Source organism: Plectropomus leopardus, chromosome 19, assembly GCF_008729295.1.
Source record: "Plectropomus leopardus isolate mb chromosome 19, YSFRI_Pleo_2.0, whole genome shotgun sequence".
NCBI classification, from domain to species: Eukaryota; Metazoa; Chordata; class Actinopteri; order Perciformes; family Serranidae; genus Plectropomus; species Plectropomus leopardus.
Window position 1 is genome coordinate 7,977,219 of NC_056481.1, and position 21,319 is coordinate 7,998,537.

General features: G+C 41.1%; 1 protein-coding gene and 1 long non-coding RNA gene across 2 annotated transcripts in view; one reads left to right on the forward strand and one right to left on the reverse strand.

The window, feature by feature from the left end:
• Positions 1–21,319, forward strand: part of polr3e (polymerase (RNA) III (DNA directed) polypeptide E) — a 33,916-nt gene that overhangs the window by 12,121 nt on the left and 476 nt on the right. Inside the window, exons 17-20 of the mRNA XM_042508214.1 lie at positions 2,793–2,796; positions 7,213–7,626; positions 17,682–17,843; positions 20,623–20,700. Of these exons, the coding sequence (XP_042364148.1) occupies positions 2,793–2,796; positions 7,213–7,626; positions 17,682–17,843; positions 20,623–20,700 (658 nt within the window). The remainder of the gene's footprint in view (positions 1–2,792; positions 2,797–7,212; positions 7,627–17,681; positions 17,844–20,622; positions 20,701–21,319) is intronic.
• Positions 2,780–3,691, reverse strand: LOC121958414. Its single transcript, XR_006106845.1, has 2 exons — positions 3,571–3,691; positions 2,780–3,480 (listed from the first exon to the last, which is right to left on the reverse strand). It is a non-coding gene; the product is annotated as an uncharacterized LOC121958414 (long non-coding RNA).

Below are 21,319 nucleotides of genomic sequence, written 5' to 3' on the forward strand. Positions count from 1 at the left end.
ATTATTATGAATTAATTTTTTTCAGTTACCAATAATAACGGGGGGAATGTAGCCTATTGACATCAATTATACTACTTTAATGTTACTGGGAAATTTAATTTTAATTTACAAATATTGGACATAAAACATGACTCTTGAGATGTTAATGTGAGGGGCTTTCTGTAATTTTCTTCCCTTTATTTTACAATTTTTACAGTGCAATGTCAGAAAGTAAGATTTATAACAATCGCACTTCCACTGTCTAAGCATTTTTAAAGACATTTTAATGCCAATTAAAGCCCTATTTAAAAAAAAAAAAACAACATCAGTGCCTTTTAAGACTTTTTAAGGATCTGCAGGAGTGCTGTCAATAAATAATCTTAAATTCATTTTCCTAGTTTTGCTCATGTATACTTATTTTTGCCTCAGCATTTATTTATTCTTTATTTTATTTTATTTATTTATTTTCATATTCATGTATACAGTTTTTGAGACTTTCCATTCTCCATAATTATATCTACATTTCATTCCTTCAATTTGTTTAAATTTGAATTTGTTTTCCATTTCACCATTTGGTTGTCATTTAGGTCAGTACAAAACATTAAAAAACAGTCTTTCTTAATACATAAGGAACAGTTTTCAAATAATGTTACACTGTAATCAGTTTTAAAAACAGATTATACAAAATAATATGCCTCCTTACTGGACGCTCCCATCCTGCCACATATCACCACTGATTGTATAATAATGACAAAAGAGCACATCAGACAAGTAAACGTTACATTTATTGAGCAAAGTAACAAACCAATGAAAAAAAGAAATAGAGCGGTCATTATCTGATGATGTAACACTAAATTTTCACTTTGGAGATTTAAATGAGAATCTAAGCATTATCGTTCCTGTTATTCCAGCTATGAATGGGGTGGGAATTTGTCTTGTGAGGCACTTTAGATGGAGGCTCAAGATAGCAGCACATGGCGATACACCAGCTCATCCATAGCAACAACTCCTGCATCACCCCCTAGATGGTGGTCCAGAGTTTAAACCACACCATGATGCGGTCCGTCCACACATACTTTGTTCATACAAATGGGTTAAACAGACAGATTTATGCTCAAAATATGATGAAAATCGTATTCAAAATTGCATCTTTATTGGCCGTCATCAAAATTATTCTCTCTCATAAAGGAAAACCATTCGAAACATTCAACAAGGAACAAACCTTGACACCAGCCATTTAATCCGCTTTTTCTCTCATTTTGTATTTCAATTCACATTTAACCAAGAATGAAATTTGGAAAGAGCCACATTTGATGTGGCGATTCCCAGGTCCATGATTGCCAAAAATATTACGTGATTTCTCTTTTGTGCAGCGTGAGCATAATGACATCAGGGACTTCTTGCTTGTTTTTGCATCGTTGCATTTCCCCCCTTTTTTTAGGTTTGCTGACTAATGAATTTGGCAAAGTTTCTTCAGACGTTTTAATTAGGCAACTGTATAACCAAACCTTTTCATTTGTGTAAATACTCTATTGAGCTGATAATCTTTAAACAGATACTTCGGATTTTTTTTAAGTGAGGTTGTATGAGGTATCCTATCCATAGTCAGTGTATTACTCCCAGTTTGGAGAAGCAGCAGGAGTACTGTAATTGAAGCAAAGCGATGTACTGCTTTGGACAAAGAAAGCAGCAAAATCTATATCAGCCATGTAAAGAAATTAATATCAGTTTAAATGTATGCTATACTGACAATATTTTTACCACTTAACCAGGCCGTCAGACATCCGACGGGGGACTGAAACGGATAAATCTTAAAATCCACCACACTCCTTTGACAAAAACTGTAATTTTACCTCACAGAACACGGGAGCTGCTGGTCTACTGCTGCCTTAATCTGTTAAGTTTTTAGGTTACCTTTGACACGGTGAATTTGAACTAACCCACTTAAACACCAAAATCACACAATAACACAAACAAATTAACCAATCGAAGCAGCGGTAGACCAGCAACTCCCATGTTCTGCAAGGTAAAATTACTATTTTTGTCAAAGGAGTCTGACTGAAGACCACAGCTTAACAGCTTCAGCCCATATTGTGTGGTGGGAAATATGCCAAATAGATAACTTCATAAATAGCATATTACATTGACATTATGTGACCTATGATGTGTCGCTGAAGCCGAACAGAGTGCGACCCTACCTCTTCAGACCATCCAGGATTGGAAATTAACGTTTTTGTCCACCTGCCACTGTGGCCGATAAATTCCTAAATCTACCACCCGCTCAATAGATTACCATTGTGTTTTTCGGCTGGCGAGTGCAGCAAATCTAGCAGTCACTAGCATATTTTAGCAGCATTTCGATGGTGCTAATTTCCAACCCTGGCCACATCCATGGCGGTCACCTTCCTCCGCTTAACGTGCTCAGCGTGGTTAGGTGACGGCATCATGGATCATGTTCCCCAGGAAAACCTCCAACTTCTTCCTTTAGCCTCGCTTATTTTGAAGTTATTCGTGAATTTATTGACATTTAAATGTAGGCTGTTCTATAAAACAAATGTCTGCCAATTGTTCTTTATGGCCGGATTGGAATTCTGCAATATTAACGGCCATATTGGCTAAAACACGTTTTGTTGCTGCCGATATTCACTGCAGTGCATAGCTTTGCTTCTGCGGCGGTAATCCTGTCACTTCCTGCATGCTGGCTGCCATCTTCTGTAGGTAATACACTAAATACATTTAAGCGCTACATAAAACTCTGCATCAAAAATCAGAGCTATCCCTTTAACACTCACACCTTTCATTTGTGTCTTTAGAGTGGTATAAATACTCTACTTTATTTTCTTTAACCACGTCAAATGAAAGAAAATGTGTTACAGGTGAAAATAAATCAGATTTGCTTTTTTAAGTTCTTCTTCCCACAAGTGCTTAAACAGTGTTTGCTTTGCTGATGGTACAATAAAGGTGTAAATGTGTTTCCTCTGGCAAAAATGTACAAATCAGGAGTAAAATGAAAGCACTTTAAACCACATTTCATTGCATCAGTAAACACCATCTTCATCTGGTAAAGGTTTAAATTCCAAAATAATCAAACATGAGGTCCAAAAAAAATCCAAAAACCTACTTGTGAACCGTATATATATATTTTCTATTTCTTCACTTTTTTTTTTATTTGTATATTTCCCGCTCAGATGCTCCAGCTGTTAGTGAGTATGTGGGGAGTTTTTGTCCTCCGCGCTGCATCAGAGTCAGAAATGCTTCAGTTGGAAACGAGGAAAGCTTCATGTCCCGAGCTCAGGTGGACATTTTCTGTCCTCCAATCACCCGCCCAGAGCCGGGCGAGCTGTGATTGTGACTGGCTCTCGTCTCTCTGGCTGCCCTCCCACTAGACACCCAGGAGAGGATTTGATTGGCTGACGATGAAAGCGTGGGGGCAGACTCTCAGCGTCAGGACGGTATTGTTCCCTTGAGGTACCACATCCCTGCGTAGCTGCTGCAGCAGTCCTGCAACAACAGACCACAGGTTAGATCAGCTCCTGAAACAAAACAGCTCCTGAAACAAAGATGCGTGATAAGTCTCGTCACTTTTCTCACATTGAGCACTCGGTCGATGTCTGACTTCGGGACGTCTCCAAACTCCTGTGCCAGCTTGGCTTGGACCATCGTCCTTCTGACCCGGTAGTGCTTGTTGAACAGGTCATACAGCAGCCGACGATGCTGCAGGAGGAAAAGGAAAAGTTTGTTTTTAGTTTTTTCCCGCTCCACTGCCAGTGGCCAGAGCGGACGTATTGCCAGCCACTTTGTGATCTGGTTATTATTATTATTATTATTATTATTATTTATTATTATCATTATTATAACTCGTAGTAGTGATGGTGGTTGTAGTAATAGTAGAAATAGTAGCACTGGTGGTTTCCTGGGTAGGATTAGTGTTTAGTATCTACGGTATTTTTTTTTTTTTTCTTTGGTCGTTGCACAGCTGCAGTGGATTCTAGAAAATGCTGTCAGAAGCACTACAAGGACGAACATGTCTCATGTACTACTGTGTGGACATTATGACAGTTTCAGCAAATGACAAAAGTTTTTTAATAAAAACTATCTACTACAGCTTTACGCAAACAAGCGACACAAAGAAAAGGCAACAGTCACATTTTCTGTCTAAAGTCACCTTTGATTCTGGGAATTTAACAAAGTCTGTTGTAGACATTTACAGCTAAAATGCACTAAATACCAGAGTCGACTATTGCTGCAATCAAAAAAAAAAAAACAGAAGCAAAAAAAGAAATGCATCCGCTGTGCAGCTTTGCCTCCAACTTTGGTTGTGGCTGACAAACAGAGCTGTGTCTCTCCTCTGTGTGTAACACACACTGCAACACACTGCATGTGGTTTCTGAAACTCGTGAAATCTTTGTGAGCGCTGAAGGCTTCACCGTGTGTGTTTTGTGGTAAGTTTCAGCTGCAGATATCTGCATGTAGACTCAAGAGACAAGAAGGATGTTGTGAAATTACTGTGAACCTGTTAAAAAAGCGTTTACCTTGTCAAATGCGTCTCCAGTCTCCCACAGACCGAACACCTTCTGTTCATCAGAGGCTGCTGTGCTCTGAGCAGGAAACTGAAGTCAGAGGGAAACAGCAGTTAGCAAAGCATTTGACCTGAAGGTTTTCCGTTCAAATCCACAAAACCTGCCAAGGCCCAGACGAAACAGTGTGTTTTAGCAATGTGGGGCAGCTTTTCGTAATGTTCTTAATGACAGTGAAGTGTTTTGTGTTGCTGTTTTCTGATTTATAAACACACTTTTTTACTGGGATGGCCCATGTGGGGCACAGACTGATGCAGGGGTGGCATGACGTCGGAGCGCTGCTGCGAGCACATCCGTTTTAAGCTTTAATTTACCATTTCAGAAGTAAGGGAGTTCAGTGGTGACCTAGTCTTCATCAGGCCACTCCCTAAACATGGCCCTGCACCTCGCTTTTTTGCAGAAGCGCATTAAATGCCTCAAGTTGAAAATACTTTAATTCAGAGTGAAAAAGCATCATTGGTGTTTTTTCCCAATTTTCCAATCAAATTGTCTGAGAAGCTTCTAGTAGTGATAATAACAGGCAGCACTGCAAACTATATCTGAAAAATTGTCACATCAAGTACTTTTAATCGTTTTAACAACAATAATTAGGCCTGATGATTCACAGCAGATTGTCACAGTCCCTAACTCATCCTAAAAGACTGAGGGTCTCACACACACACACACACACACACAGATATATCTGTTTCCACATGTCCTCTCACTCTCAATCAGAGCCAGAAAAGTTGCCCTTGGCCTGATTTTAAGATTCAGATTTGAGAGTTTACTTGACTGAAAAATAACGCTTAAGCTACGGACATGTGATTCGGTGGTTGCATAAGAACAATTAAAAAAAGGACACAGTGGGCTTCAAAGAAAAGAAAAAGTCAGAGCAGTGCGCTTGTTGTTTTACAACCTACAGAAGTCGTTTTTTTTCTTTTTCGACATGCACCACAGAGCCAAACTCACTTCAGTTAAGACTCTTGCCAGTCAGAAATGCAGCGATCGTGTTTGAACTGGTGTTTGTGGGTTCATAACGAACATAATAAATCATGCATACTCAGCAAAGTCTCGATTCAAGACTGCGACTTGCCAGTTCATGCAACAGTTCACAAATTACAGCATTGTTTTCCTCGCTCTCTCTCAGACACTTTGTTAATTTGGTCCGCTGACAAAATGCCAAAAACAGTAGGAGGCCGAGCACTGCTGCGACCAGGAGCACCAACACTGAGGAGGATTACCGTCCAGACACAGCAAACTGACTCAGAACCGACCTTTGAGCTCTGAGACTTCAGAACAATAATGTTCACGGTGACACAGAAGGCGAATCCCCTGATTCCAGATCTGCCTGCGTTTGTAAACAACAAACCAGCTCAGTCCCTCGCTGAGCAGTAATGAGCTTTGCTTTGAGGCTAATAATCTGTTGCATAACAAAGATGGCGTCCGGCCATTCCCTCCCCCTCCGACGGTTAAAATCCTCTAATGTTGAGGATACAGATTGGATGAGAGCTAAGCCAGGACAGACCTGGTCCTGGCAGGAGCCTCGGGTGCTTAATAAAACAGAAGGACCACACCTCTCCCTGCCCTACGAGCAAACGCCACACCAAGAGAAACACAGCCACAAACACTAACAGGTCACATCCACCTATTTCAGGCCTCCAAACTGCAGCCACAGAGAAACACGCTGAGGTATCAGGTGCCTGCTGGAACCTGAGAACCAGGTTTGCGTTGCTTCAGTGCACCGACGGCTTCACAAAGCCCTCACAAGCAAAACGACCGTTAACGTCATTATTCTCAGAAAACTGATAGCTGCATTCAAGCTGAGGGGAAAAAAAGCCCTTACTTTGCAGCCACAGGAAGCTTTAACAGACAGAAAAATAGCAGCAGCAGCTCTTAATCCGAGACTTAAGGGGGAGTAATCTCATCCCTTCTGAACGCAACGTGCAGGTGAAACAAAGGACCACTCACTCTGGATTACGATTTCACGCCAAATCTAACTACCTATGATTTTTTTGTATGTGCAACTCTTGTGATTCATTTTGGCCTTTCGTTCACATACAAACTCCCTTTTAGGTCACTAAAAACAAACGTTTTGTAAATATTCAATTTAGGATTGTATGTACGACCAAAAAGCAGCAAATCCTCACATCTGAAAAACTGGAATCAGGAAGTTTTTAGTTTTTTTTACAGTCAGAAAAAAAGACAGGAGCTGCTGCTGAGTCTTTTTTGCTTGATCAACTAATCGATTAATCAATTTTCAACTCTTTTGTGATAGTTTTTTTTGCATATGATCCAGACCATACAGCCCATGTGGTGTTTACCTGCAGCATTGTTTAGGTTTAGGTTTAGCTTCCATGGCTAAGCCTCCCTGCCAGTGCTCCCGTCTGCCTCTCCAAACTGGTAGCTAAGATCGATAATACACACTCCTCCCAAAGGGGCACATTAGGCGTTTTGACGCCTGATAAGTCTTCATATTTCCTAATTTTTTAACAATACTTTTTACTAGTTGCCCACATCCGAGCAGCAGCCCCTAAGTGTTTTGCCAGACTACTGTCGGTGTGTACGCCCCCTCACAGTGACAGAGTGTGCACACAAATGAGACTTCAAATGTGACAGAAGGAATAAAGGAGCCTCCAGTGTGAATGAATTGGAGTTTTACATCCTTGTGAATCCTCAGCTTCGACCGCGGTGGACGAAACCCTCCCTGAATACTCACAGGCACCATTATCTGTTTGCACTGGCAGAGCAGTATGGCGTCCTGCAGCATGTGGTCCGAGATGGAGGGGAAGACGCTCCGTCCCACCGGCATGGAGGCCAGGTGCAGGCTGAACAGCCTCTTAAACTCATTCAGCGTCAGTACAAAATGCTTCCTGAAAGTCTTTGTGACAAAGTCCTGCAGCTCCGGGGACACCGAGTTGGCGGGACTCCCTCCGTTACCGTTAGTGTGATCGAAGGCGGGGGAGGTGGCACTGGGGTAACCATTGACAGAACCGTTGGGAATGGAGGAGGACGTGTCCATAGGTTCGTCTTCCCTGTCGCTGAGGGGCTCCTGTTTGACGGGGACGCTGCTCCCCGCCCGTCTGGCGTCCAGGTCCTTTTGTAGGGACGAGCGGTTATCACGAGCGCGCTCCTGAGCCACCTTCAGACGATGCTCGCCGCTGACGTGGACGGGCTCTGGAAGACAAGAGACATCAGCGAGTCAGAGCATTTCTTTTGAATGTTTACGTGTTAACTGGTGGCGGTTACAGATTTAACTGCGTACTCACCAGGTTGAGGAGCGTTCTTTGGCATGAAGTCTTCTTTAGAGAAATTAAAGACCTTTTCCAACCTTAAAGGAAAGAAAAGAGACCGGTACAAATTAAAACAGTTCAGAAAACCCCCGAGAACACTTAACAGCCATGACTGACAAAAACATCCTGGTGCACATTCCTCAGTAAAACACCAGGATTTATTTACCAAAACATTTCCATGACTTTCAGGCAAATGTTAAAGACCATCAACACTCTTTATTAGCTCTTTTCATTACACAATAACAGCTTTTTAAATTATATATTATTTAAAAAATTAATTCAAAACAGGAACTTCAAACTAAGGGACTGTTGTAATTTGCACTGAGGAGTACTACTTTAAACAGCTGTATTTAAAAAAAAAAAATCATTTTACCACTTATCTTTAAAGAAACATGCCTTTGTGTTTACATTTTTTAATTCTAAAATGTTTGGCTATTTTTTAAGAAAACATTTTCTTATTTTTTTTTTTTTTTACATTTGTTAAAAACCAAAGTTTTTCCTTTTTTTTTTTTTTTTTTTACCAAAAGTTTTGGCAATTTTAAAAGAAAACAAATTGGAATATTAATTTTGTGGCAATTTTTAAAGAACATTTTTGGCATTTATTTTTCTTTATAAGAAAACTTCTGAACTTTTTTAAGGCAATTTATTAAGAAAATATATACCTTTTTGTTCTTTAAAACATGCCTTCCAAATGTGCATGTTTTCCTCAAAATGAATCCATTTATCACAACAAGAAACTATAAAAACAGAAGCTATCTTTGAATTTTCAAATTTCCGACAGTCCTTGGACATCATGGACAGTCCTTGCTCATGGTGTGTTATTATACAGGTTTGTGAAACAGAATTCCATGACTTTTCCAAACCTTTTAAGGGTGTATTTAGTTTTCAAAACATTCCTCCTGCTTCTTTGAACGTAACCTACTTGCTCTGGATGCCGAGCCACAGCATGTGTTGCCTGTGGGCAACATCTGGGTGTTTCTTTATGAAATCTACATCAGTAGGCAGCAGGAACTCCCAGCCCCGGTTGATTCGTGGAGCGGCCACATGCTCCAGGAACTCCTTCACGTCCTCTGGAGGAAGCTGGAGGACGACAGCAGGAAGAGCTTGTTAGTTCTGTTTACCTGAACGAACAGAACAACTGCAGCCTCGGGGTGACTAGAGGCGAGTCAGAGCGTGCGTTCGAGGACACTCCTTCTCTGGTGAAGCTGCTCAGCATCTTAACAACTGCGAACGACTGGACCGGCACTGAGCATCTCCAAGGTTAACATGTTTCTGTTTATGTTGCACAAACAGCTCCCTTCAGTCGCTGCAGTTATTAAGAACGAGGCCCTGAAGTCACAACAGCATAGAAAATCATCTCAACGTCACATCATTTTGAGTGCGGATGATTTTTTCCAGCTGACACCAATGACCGATAATAATCTACTTCTCAAGGCCGTAACTGTTAAGATAACAAATCAAACTTGCACAACAGCACTTTTCTTCTTATATTTATTGTATTTTTGTCATGTTTTTATTGTGCTTTTTTGGTGTTTTTATTGTTTGAGTGAATGTGAGCAGCTGACATGAGCTGAAATAAATAAATAAAGCAAGCAAGCATCGATCTATCTATCCATCTAATTTCACGGTTTTCCACACTTAGCATATCACGCCTCCACAAACAACTTCCTTGCAAATGTGTTGAAACACCCAAGAGACTAAATTACCATGACAGCAGTCTCAGGGGGAGACGCCTCAAACAATTAGTTTTTCTCTGCTACCTTGCATTTTTCAAACATTTCCATAATGGTAAATTGGATGCAAAATAGTTGCAAACTGAGGAAAACCTTCACTACATGTAATAATGTTGGCACAAAGATGCACAAATCACAAAGAGCGACAGCTATTATGCACTCTCTCGACACAGATCGACACAAAACCCAACAGCACTAAGCGTCACGACTTTTACCACACGAGCCCCTTTTTCCTAAACTCTGAGACACACTCGCCTTCTCGCTCATTGACCGCGCGTGACTGCTCAGTTACCTCGAGCGCGGCTCGTATTCCCACACGAGTACGATGCTCTGCATGCTCAGCCTGATCAACACGAACGCCCAGACAAAAGAACTCTTACGACTACACATCATCCTGGCACTAGCTGCGAGTCAGCTCGATGACATAGATCCGAGCGATTAAGAAGCTCGAACTTACATACTCATATACGACCCCTGCACGATCACAATGTGAGCACGACAAAAAAAAGGCGCCTCTCTAGATCTACATTTACAACTAATAGCTAACGCGACTACTGGACCAGATCAGCCTACACGAGAGAATAATTGTCTATGTATACCATAGACACAAAGAGCGCTCGACTCTGTCGAGATGCGCGTTACGCCTAAGATATCCACACTAACTCTACAACAAAACGAGCTAGACTTAACAATTAGAGCTAGAGCGAGTTTCTCTACACAGAGATCTAGATTATCCAATACACTCCTCTCCTAGTCTTCCTCACTACCTACTGATTATCTCTCGACGCGAGATTGAGCAAGCTACACCCAGCTATATCTAACAACACCAGCGATTTCGTACTCGCATCATGTAGTCCGCATAGCACATACTCTTGTGAGCACATGATATTACATAGAGCTATGAATCACACACAACTACACTCGACACAACACGCGTTGACTTCATAAGAGTTCATGCAGTAATAGCTAGAGATCAATGCATGCATCGCTAGAGTTTCCTATAGAGTCATGTCAACACTGTTTTACAGTGATGACACAAACGATTTAGCGAGTGTGGGAGCGGAGGTTCACACACTATGGGAGATACATCAGATAGACATGCGCACACACTAGTCACACGGGAGTTGAGAGATAGCGTGACGGGAGGGGGGTAGGCATAGACAAGGGTGAGGCAAAACAGATGCATGTCTCTCAGTATTTGAAGCGCAATACATCAGCGGAGTCGGGGAGGATGTGGCGTCTATGTGCTGCACAGGTGTGGGAAGCGCGTCGTGCTGTGTGCATTGCGAGCAGGTAGTATTACATGTATCGCTCTCGTGTGTGTGTCATGCTTCTGTCGAGGTGCACGATGTTCGAGTGATAGTGGGCTAGTTCGATATTACGTCGATTAGGTGGCGCTTTGCGAGATCGAGTATGTCTTAGATGAGGTATTTGACACAGTTACAAGCGAGACTTGTGATATTGAGTGTTTACGAATCTTTGGTCTACGGTCTCTGTAGTAGCACAGATGAACAGCTTATATGGGAATATTTGTCTGTGCTAGTTATGATGCGTGTGGAGATTCGATATATGAGGGAGTAGAGAAGTGACATAGGTTAGTACATTGACTAGTGGAGATCTTGTTTCATCGCTAAAAAAAAGTTATTTGGGGTGATTTGTTTTTAGTTTTTATAGTTTGATGTGGGATAGGATAGGATGGATGAATTAGATATTGGGATTGTGTTATGATAAGGGATTATGGGTGTTGAAATGGGTATGGTATGATAGATATATATAGTGTAGTAAAAGGGTATTGAAATGTTAATGATAGAATAATGGGGGTGGATAGATGAGATGTAGGTTTGTAGGGAAAGTGGAGTGATGAAATTAATTGGGATTTAGGATGATAAGGATATGTTGTTGTTGTTATGGGAGTTGGGTTTGTGTTTGAAGTTTATGTAAGTGATAGTTAGGAATATTAAATTAAATGATGGTTTTAAGAGATTGGGCTAGACAAGAGGATCCTGACAAGTTAGAGGATCTGATAATGTCATTGTTCTATGTATCTTAAACTTTATTGTTTAGCGTTTCATGATCTCAAAACATATAAATATGGTCTATATCAGAATGTAAGGAGGAGTGATCACAACTTGGATGCAACGCTGGAAGTCTAATATAACACTGAAGGCATTATGCTTTGATCTAGGGCGATAGAAGGTCATGATAGGGAACAGAAGGGATATATGATAGTAGGTCGACAATTTATCTGCTATATCTACATTGTAATCTCACATCAATATATCTAATATTTATCGACATAGGACGATCTCTATCTCAAGAATCATTCAGACACTGATACAGCAAACTGATATATTGTGTTGCAGTGTGTTTTATCGTATTCTGAGTGATACAATAAAACTATTACTATACGACGTTTCTACTAGCGAAAGAAGTGGCAACTCTAAGACGTAGTATGAATTCAACAAACACTAAGCGACACATGGGAGCAATAGACATGAGCATGACACGGAGAGTATCTCGACTAACATTATAATGTATAATGGTGTGAAAATAGCGATGAATTGCTTGATGTTATAGAGGACTCGGTTTGACCGTTATGGTACATCGATTCTTTCAGCATACATAGTGGTTGTGGTTCTATTTACTATGATTTTTCGAAGTAATGTGGTGTTTGGTGTATTGAATTCGAGAGTGTTTGATGACTCTGGCGAGCATTTTATTATGACTTAGGTGGTTGTGTGTCATATTGATGATAGTTACTACAGTTTATCTCTTTATTATTCTGAGACAGGGATGAAGTTACATAAGAGACATTTGTTGGGATGGGATCTTATGGATTGAAAAGTCCGTCAGGCTATATACGCAAGTGAGATTTATTTAAGCGCGTTCACACGCATGATCATTTTTAACATTAGATGAGTAGAATATATTTTTTACTGAGCTGAATGTGAAGGAGAGAACTCTGAGCGTGGCGAAATAGATCATACTGTACTCATAAAGTTACTAACTAAATCACTACGAATGTTCTCTAAACTGGTATCTAGTAGAGTGATTCTTAATATGGCCTCTTACATGATGAGAGTTCTCTTATGTGTTTTTAAAAAATTACAATTGTTAACGACTTCTGTTTCAGTCTAGAAAAGTTTTTTAGCAAGAATGTTCAGAAACTACATCTCGAGTCATTTGTCGTCAGCACAACGTAGTCTGTCGAGGTGGCTTATCTCTTTGATACACTGAGTTTTATGAATTCGAGTATTCTTCTTTGGGGTAAACAAAGGACAACACAAGCCAGTTGTCATGAAATGGCATAAGGCGAGCGAGAGTGGGTAGAGGTGGTCTAGGATTGTTGGAATGTTCATGGTTATGAGTAACTTGGATGTAGCGATTCATCAAGGATATCACATCTGTGAGAGTACTAACGTTCATGAGGGTTATGATGTTTGAAGACATGACTAGGAGAATAGGGTGAGAATCAGCAAGTATGACTTGTAGTATATTATATGTGAGGGTAATTGTTGACGCGTTGATACGGGAGATTGGTGAGCAATAAGAGGGCATAGGTTGTCAACTATTCATATAACTTGTTCACAGTCGAACTATTTGTGGCGCGTGCAAAGTGAGAGGACGTTGTATGTACTCTGGTGGTCAGGTAGACTAATGTAGTGCGGTTTGTATAGAAGCGACAGGAGTGAGGGTTGAGGCTGAGTGTGGCACATGTGGTAGGTGGGGTGTCGTGTATTTACTACACACACACTGGTTGATAGGTAGGAAATGATGTGTTTGTGTCTGTTGTATAGGCTTATCACTGACATGAAGACACTTGCTTCTCAGACACAGATGATTGGGTTTACAACAGGTATCATCATACTAAGACACAATATGTGGCGGTGAGAGTTGTGATCTTGGACACATAGTGACAATTATTTGATACTATTTTTCAGTAGCGTGACGTGATTATTGGGGATCAGTGAGGGGTAGGATCTACACAATTTTGTCACATTGTCGTCACACACAGAGGAGGTGACACACAGAGGGGTGATTCTGGTGTTGCTAGATTAATTTTATGTGTAAGTGCGCGAGACAGATTTATATATGGGGAGCAGGGTCATTGTTGAGAGATAATGTTTTGGGCATACACACGAGACTTGTGTATTGGGCATCAACACGTGTTATGGTATGTAATATTGGTGATAGCTCGAGTCATTGTTTATTATTGTAGTATTGTTGAGCACATGATAGTCTGGGCGTGGAGGTTCACAAGGAGCAGCGAATTATCATGATCTTGTTCTTACGTATAGCTTTTGAGTGACTTCACGCGCAGCTTGCGTGATCAGATGTGGGCCTTGTGGAAGATATTAGCGAGTGAGTGGCTCTTCAGACGGTCATGATTATTGTTTTATCTGCGATTTTATGCATTTAGGGGACAACGATTTACTCTAGTTTCTGGTTTTTGAATATGATAGGCGGTGCGTTTATTATTTGATCAAGTTCTTTAGGGTTATTTTTAGGTTGTTGGTTTTGTGAGAAAGCTACGTGTAGAGAATGGAAACATAACACATTAGAGAACAACAGTTGGAGGTTACGATGCTTTGTCTTATAACTGCACATTGATCACTGTCGATCACATGACTCAAATCAGGCTGGATGCATCCAGCACACTCTACGACAGGGAAGGATATGACAAGTATATCACTACATAGATTGATACAGTGCGAGGTAATCACAATACATAAATACAAATCTTTCATATTGCTGTCAATAGGATTACATTAAAATAGGAGTACTTATTAACAGTATATAAAGTGCACGATATCTAAAAGGTGATACTTGTGTTGCACTCGTATTGATATTGGAATTTATTTGATATTATAGTGTTACAGGTCTGAAAGAGGTATATTAGTTCATAGAGCTCAGGACTGGGTCATAACTGTTGATAAAGGATTATTATCGGTCAATTGTGTCAGCGGATAAAATCATCCGCAATCAAAAAGATGTGACGTTGAGAATGATTTTCTATGCTGTAATCAGGGTGACTTCGGGTGTCCGGTGTATAGCCGGGTGGCAAGTCTCAGTTACTATCAGAATGTTGCAGGCTGTGAGCTTGAGAGAGATCGTGGGATTATTACTTTGTGGCACTCATTAACCAACAGGAGAACATCTAGTTGAGTAACCTTGATAACTGCACGATGTTGCCGTACTCGAGTGTCAACGATTATCTACGCGTCACAAGTTATTGTATGCGCAGAAGATGTTCCTGAAGAGTTTATTCAGAGTCTCTCTACTCACCAGACTTGCGAAGAGGATGATACATACGAGACATTTACTGGCGGAGCGCATCTCGAACCTTCTTACTGTGCGCGATCAGCAGGGAATTACAGGCACATCGGGACAGCAGGGAGCTCACAGGTTTGTCATCTGAGTCTTCATTGTGATCAGAGTCGCGCTAGAACCAAGATAATTTATCATACACTTACTGAGTCACTATTTCCACTATTACTTGCGCTTAGCGTCGTGGCTCTCCATCTTACCTTGTCCCGGGTGAGACGTCACGTAAGAATGGCTTAGGGAGACTGCATCTATAGTCGCACTGGAGCATTGGACACGGGCTCCAGCTAATAACATTCTTCGGGGGGCGAGTGGTTATTATACCGGCTGTGGCGTCAATCTTACACTGAGACTTTTCGGTTATTGGATTTACACTTAAGGATGAAAAAATATTTCGATGCCAACAGATAGGTCATGCCCACTTGAACAAGGACAACCACATGCTCAGTGGAGCCGGCTTCTGCCGATTAGCCCGAGATGGCGTTATAGGCGCCATACTATCGCAAGAAGCTAGGAGAGGAATGTTTTAGCGAGCAACAACGAAAAGAAAGAAATACACGGTCCGGGAGAGAGTTCAATGGCGTAAGTGATGATAGCACTGTTATCACAATGGCGAATAGAAGTCGTGTGACGTTTCAACGAACTCAGAAATCGAGTGACAAGTGCCACACCAACAGAGCAAGGACATGACACCATGAATGAGCTCCAACGAACTGTCTGAGAAATTCAGATGAAAAATTTCAATAACAGATGTTAGCGTTATCGTCTACTGAGTTTTATTAATTATGTATTCGTTATTGATGTCACGAATCTTAAAATGATAGGAGTGACTCATTATATATTGACTTAGTAGCGTCAGATAAATCGATATAGCTTCGGTGTTGGCAAGGTGTGCGTGGAGTGATATCTACATGTACGCTCTCTCGATAGGAGTATATGATATAAGATTATGAGCTCTAACTTAGTATGCACTAAGTTGAGACGGCCTTCTGCACGCAAGAGAAGGATCTGATCAGTAAATCACAGGATCTGTTCGGTCTCTATACATACATACACACGCATAACAAAAGGATGTCTCTAATGGAATTGCCAAAAATTTACATATGTATATACTAATTTATGAGCACTCAAAATAATATCACGATAGTGTCACTTGAGTTATTCACATTGCGATTTGAGAAAACAGCACGGCTTTGATGGCTTCTCACAATATAGGACTTAAGAGAGGTCACAAGATTAAGACTGACATCTACTCCTAGACTAATGACACGGAAAAAGTCTTCTCTGGAGAGGAGATATTCATACATCAAAGAGTATGTATGATTCAGCAGCACCGTCGAGAGAGGAGGATTCGTGGAGGAAGTAGCAGGAGGGGACACACATGTTGACTATGAGTCGAGAGAGGAGAAAAGATGATTAGCATCTTCAACACACTTCTGTCTAATTACCTCTCTAACAGGGACATAGGATTAGTCTCTACAAACTACTGTAAGAGGCGGTCTTCGTGAGGTACGAGAGTTAGGTAGCGTGTGTACATGAACTACACGTGGTAAATAACACTTACACTTAATCTAATTCTTCTTTAGGTCTAGAGATATAGTCTCATGACTTACAGTCTAGTACTCATGACATAGTTCATCTACAGACAGTCTGAGATTTATCGCGCGCGGATTCTGTGTATATTATCATATTCTGAACTAGCTCAACACTAAGAGGAGAGTCATACAATGCGAGATCTTACTTCTGCTACTTAGAGATTATCTTACTTCTCTCTGAGAGAGCACTGATGGGCTTACTATTCTTTATTCTAAGAACACAATATATACAATACAATAGGGTAGTTATCTTATTATCTTGTGCAATCTTGTGCTCTAGCATTAGAGTTATGTAGGAGAGATTTTTTACGGGACGTTCACGAACTACATGACTTAGAAGCAGGATAGAGGTATTGGATGAGAGAGAGATGTCACATTTTAGGAACCTCAGCGACAGATCAGCGGGTCGTTTGAAGCATTAATAGAGGATCGGATAGAGTGAAGAGTAGTCTGTTACTTGATTGTAGGCGAATTTTCAAAAGTACCAGTTAGTTATAGAGTTTATTACTTCAATCACACAATCATTAGATAATAAATGTGCTAACACACTATAAGGAATATTAAGATTTCTTTGTTATTGCTACGATTTCTCTAGTACTTGTTTATGATGAGTAAATATATGTCTCGGGATAGCGGACTTTCTTCTTCTGTGAAACAATTCATCTATCTCTTGATTATATAAAGTTTTGGTTATTCACTCAAGCACTCTGCATGGTTCTTTATCTCTTGTATCGATACTAGTAAAACGGTTTGTGACAAAAGGTTGCGATTTGGTACACAAGAGAGAGGATCTGCTTAGTGAGAGATGTCAGACATTAGCAATGCCAGTCACATCTTGAGACTTCGCTTCACAGCACTGCATGTTGTGTACGCTGTTAAAATCTAGGTAACGCAGATCACCGTAGGTTCACAACAACTATAACGATTCAGAAAGTATCTACATTGTCTCATAGACTCGAGTCTGCGATTGCAACTTACGGTATCCATGTGTCGTTCACATAGGAAGATATCTGCGTCCACGTCAGCGGCGATGCTAATACATAGTCTACGTAAGTTTGCTTTAGTGGATATTCATTGAGACTGAGACATGCGCGTGGTGCTTCTCTAGGATTAAACCGACTGTGCGAACACCTCCACATAAAGAAGGCCATTACAGACGCTAGCATTGAGGCGGAGTAGCAAACGTCCCCGGGTCCATCTCAGTTGGATGCTCTGCATTTTGTACTGACGCTGAATGAGTTTAAGAGGCTGTTCAGCCTGCACCTGGCCTCCATGCCGGTGGGACGGAGCGTCTTCCCCTCCATCTCGGACCACATGCTGCAGGACGCCATACTGCTCTGCCAGTGCAAACAGATAATGGTGCCTGTGAGTATTCAGGGAGGGTTTCGTCCACCGCGGTCAAAGCTGAGGATTCACAAGGATGTAAAACTCCAATTCATTCACACTGGAGGCTCCTTTATTCCTTCTGTCACATTTGAAGTCTCATTTGTGTGCACACTCTGTCACTGTGAGGGGGCGTACACACCGACAGTAGTCTGGCAAAACACTTAGCTGCTCGGATGTGGGCAACTAGTAAAAAGTATTGTTAAAAAATTAGGAAATATGAAATATGAAGATTTATCAGGCGTCAAAACGTCACACAGACGTTAATATTGCTTTGAAATTTACAACTCAGAATGGAAGCAAATATTCCCTCCGTCCGGACACTTGCACATTGAAGGGCAGGTCTTTTATTTATTTTATTTATATATTTATTTTTGTTGAGGTTTTAAAGCTTTCTGTAGATCTCTTATGGATGAAGTATTCAAATCCAAATTTACCACATGGGCTGTATGGTCTGGATCATATGCAAAAAAAACTATCACAAAAGAGTTGAAAATTGATTAATCGATTAGTTGATCAAGCAAAAAAGACTCAGCAGCAGCTCCTGTCTTTTTTTCTGACTGTAAAAAAAAACAAAAAACTTCCTGATTCCAGTTTTTCAGATGTGAGGATTTGCTGCTTTTTGGTCGTACATACAATCCTAAATTGAATATTTACAAAACGTTTGTTTTTAGTGACCTAAAAGGGAGTTTGTATGTGAACGAAAGGCCAAAATGAATCATAAGAGTTGCACGTACAAAAAAAAAAAATCATAGGTAGTTAGATTTGGTGTGAAATCGTAATCCAGAGTGAGTGGTCCTTTGTTTCACCTGCACGTTGCGTTCAGAAGGGATGAGATTACTCCCCCTTAAGTCTCGGATTAAGAGCTGCTGCTGCTATTTTTCTGTCTGTTAAAGCTGCCTGTGGCTGCAAAGTAAGGGCTTTTTTTTTTTTTCCCTCAGCTTGAATGCAGCTATCAGTTTTCTGAGAATAATGACGTTAACGGTCGTTTTGCTTGTGAGGGCTTTGTGAAGCCGTCGGTGCACTGAAGCAACGCAAACCTGGTTCTCAGGTTTCCAGCAGGCACCTGATACCTCAGCGTGTTTCTCTGTGGCTGCAGTTTGGAGGCCTGAAATAGGTGGATGTGACCTGTTAGTGTTTGTGGCTGTGTTTCTCTTGGTGTGGCGTTTGCTCGTAGGGCAGGGAGAGGTGTGGTCCTTCTGTTTTATTAAGCACCCGAGGCTCCTGCCAGGACCAGGTCTGTCCTGGCTTAGCTCTCATCCAATCTGTATCCTCAACATTAGAGGATTTTAACCGTCGCAGGGGGAGGGAATGGCCGGACGCCATCTTTGTTATGCAACAGATTATTAGCCTCAAAGCAAAGCTCATTACTGCTCAGCGAGGGACTGAGCTGGTTTGTTGTTTACAAACGCAGGCAGATCTGGAATCAGGGGATTCGCCTTCTGTGTCACCGTGAACATTATTGTTCTGAAGTCTCAGAGCTCAAAGGTCGGTTCTGAGTCAGTTTGCTGTGTCTGGACGGTAATCCTCCTCAGTGTTGGTGCTCCTGGTCGCAGCAGTGCTCGGCCTCCTACTGTTTTTGGCATTTTGTCAGCGGACCAAATTAACAAAGTGTCTGAGAGAGAGCGAGGAAAACAATGCTGTAATTTGTGAACTGTTGCATGAACTGGCAAGTCGCAGTCTTGAATCGAGACTTTGCTGAGTATGCATGATTTATTATGTTCGTTATGAACCCACAAACACCAGTTCAAACACGATCGCTGCATTTCTGACTGGCAAGAGTCTTAACTGAAGTGAGTTTGGCTCTGTGGTGCATGTCGAAAAAGAAAAAAAACGACTTCTGTAGGTTGTAAAACAACAAGCGCACTGCTCTGACTTTTTCTTTTCTTTGAAGCCCACTGTGTCCTTTTTTTAATTGTTCTTATGCAACCACCGAATCACATGTCCGTAGCTTAAGCGTTATTTTTCAGTCAAGTAAACTCTCAAATCTGAATCTTAAAATCAGGCCAAGGGCAACTTTTTGGCTCTGATTGAGAGTGAGAGGACATGTGGAAACAGATATATATATGTGTGTGTGTGTGTGTGTGTGTGTGTGTGTGTGTGTGTGTGTGTGTGTGTGTGTGAGACCCTCAGTTCAAGACCCTTCTTTTAGGATGAGTTGGGGACTGTGACAATCTGCTGTGAATCATCAGGCCTAATTATTGTTGTTAAAACGATTAAAAGTACTTGATGTGACAGTTTTTCAGATATAGTTTGCAGCTTCACACAAGTGCTGCCTGTTATTATCACTACTAGAAGCTTCTCAGACAATTTGATTGGAAAATTGGGAAAAAACACCAATGATGCTTTTTCACTCTGAATTAAAGTATTTTCAACTTGAGGCATTTAATGCGCTTCTGCAAAAAAGCGAGGTGCAGGGCCATGTTTAGGGAGTGGCCTGATGAAGACTAGGTCACCACTGAACTCCCTTACTTCTGAAATGGTAAATTAAAGCTTAAAACGGATGTGCTCGCAGCAGCGCTCCGACGTCATGCCCCCTGCATCAGTCTGTGCCCCACATGGGCCATCCCAGTAAAAAAGTGTGTTTATAAATCAGAAAACAGCAACACAAAACACTTCACTGTCATTAAGAACATTACAAAAAGCTGCCCCACATTGCTAAAACACACTGTTTCGTCTGGGCCTTGGCAGGTTTTGTGGATTTGAACGGAAAATCTTCAGGTCAAATGCTTTGCTAACTGCTGTTTCCCTCTGACTTCAGTTTCCTGCTCAGAGCACAGCAGCCTCTGATGAACAGAAGGTGTTCGGTCTGTGGGAGACTGGAGACGCATTCGACAAGGTAAACGCTCTTTTAACAGGTTCACAGTAATTTCACAACATCCTTCTTGTCTCTTGTGTCTACATGCAGATATCTGCAGCTGAAACTTACCACAAAACACACACGGTGAAGCCTTCAGCGCTCACAAAGATTTCACGAGTTTCAGAAACCACATGCAATGTGTTGCAGTGTGTGTTACACACAGAGGAGAGACACAGCTCTGTTTGTCAGCCACAACCAAAGTTGAGGCAAAGCTGCACAGCGGATGCATTTCTTTTTTTGCTTCTGTTTTTTTTTTTTTGATTGCAGCAATAGTCGACTCTGGTATTTAGTGCATTTTAGCTGTAAATGTCTACAACAGACTTTGTTAAATTCCCAGAATCAAAGGTGACTTTAGACAGAAAATGTGACTGTTGCCTTTTCTTTGTGTCGCTTGTTTGCGTAAAGCTGTAGTAGATAGTTTTTATTAAAAAACTTTTGTCATTTGCTGAAACTGTCATAATGTCCACACAGTAGTACATGAGACATGTTCGTCCTTGTAGTGCTTCTGACAGCATTTTCTAGAATCCACTGCAGCTGTGCAACGACCAAAGAAAAAAAAAAAAAATACCGTAGATACTAAACACTAATCCTACCCAGG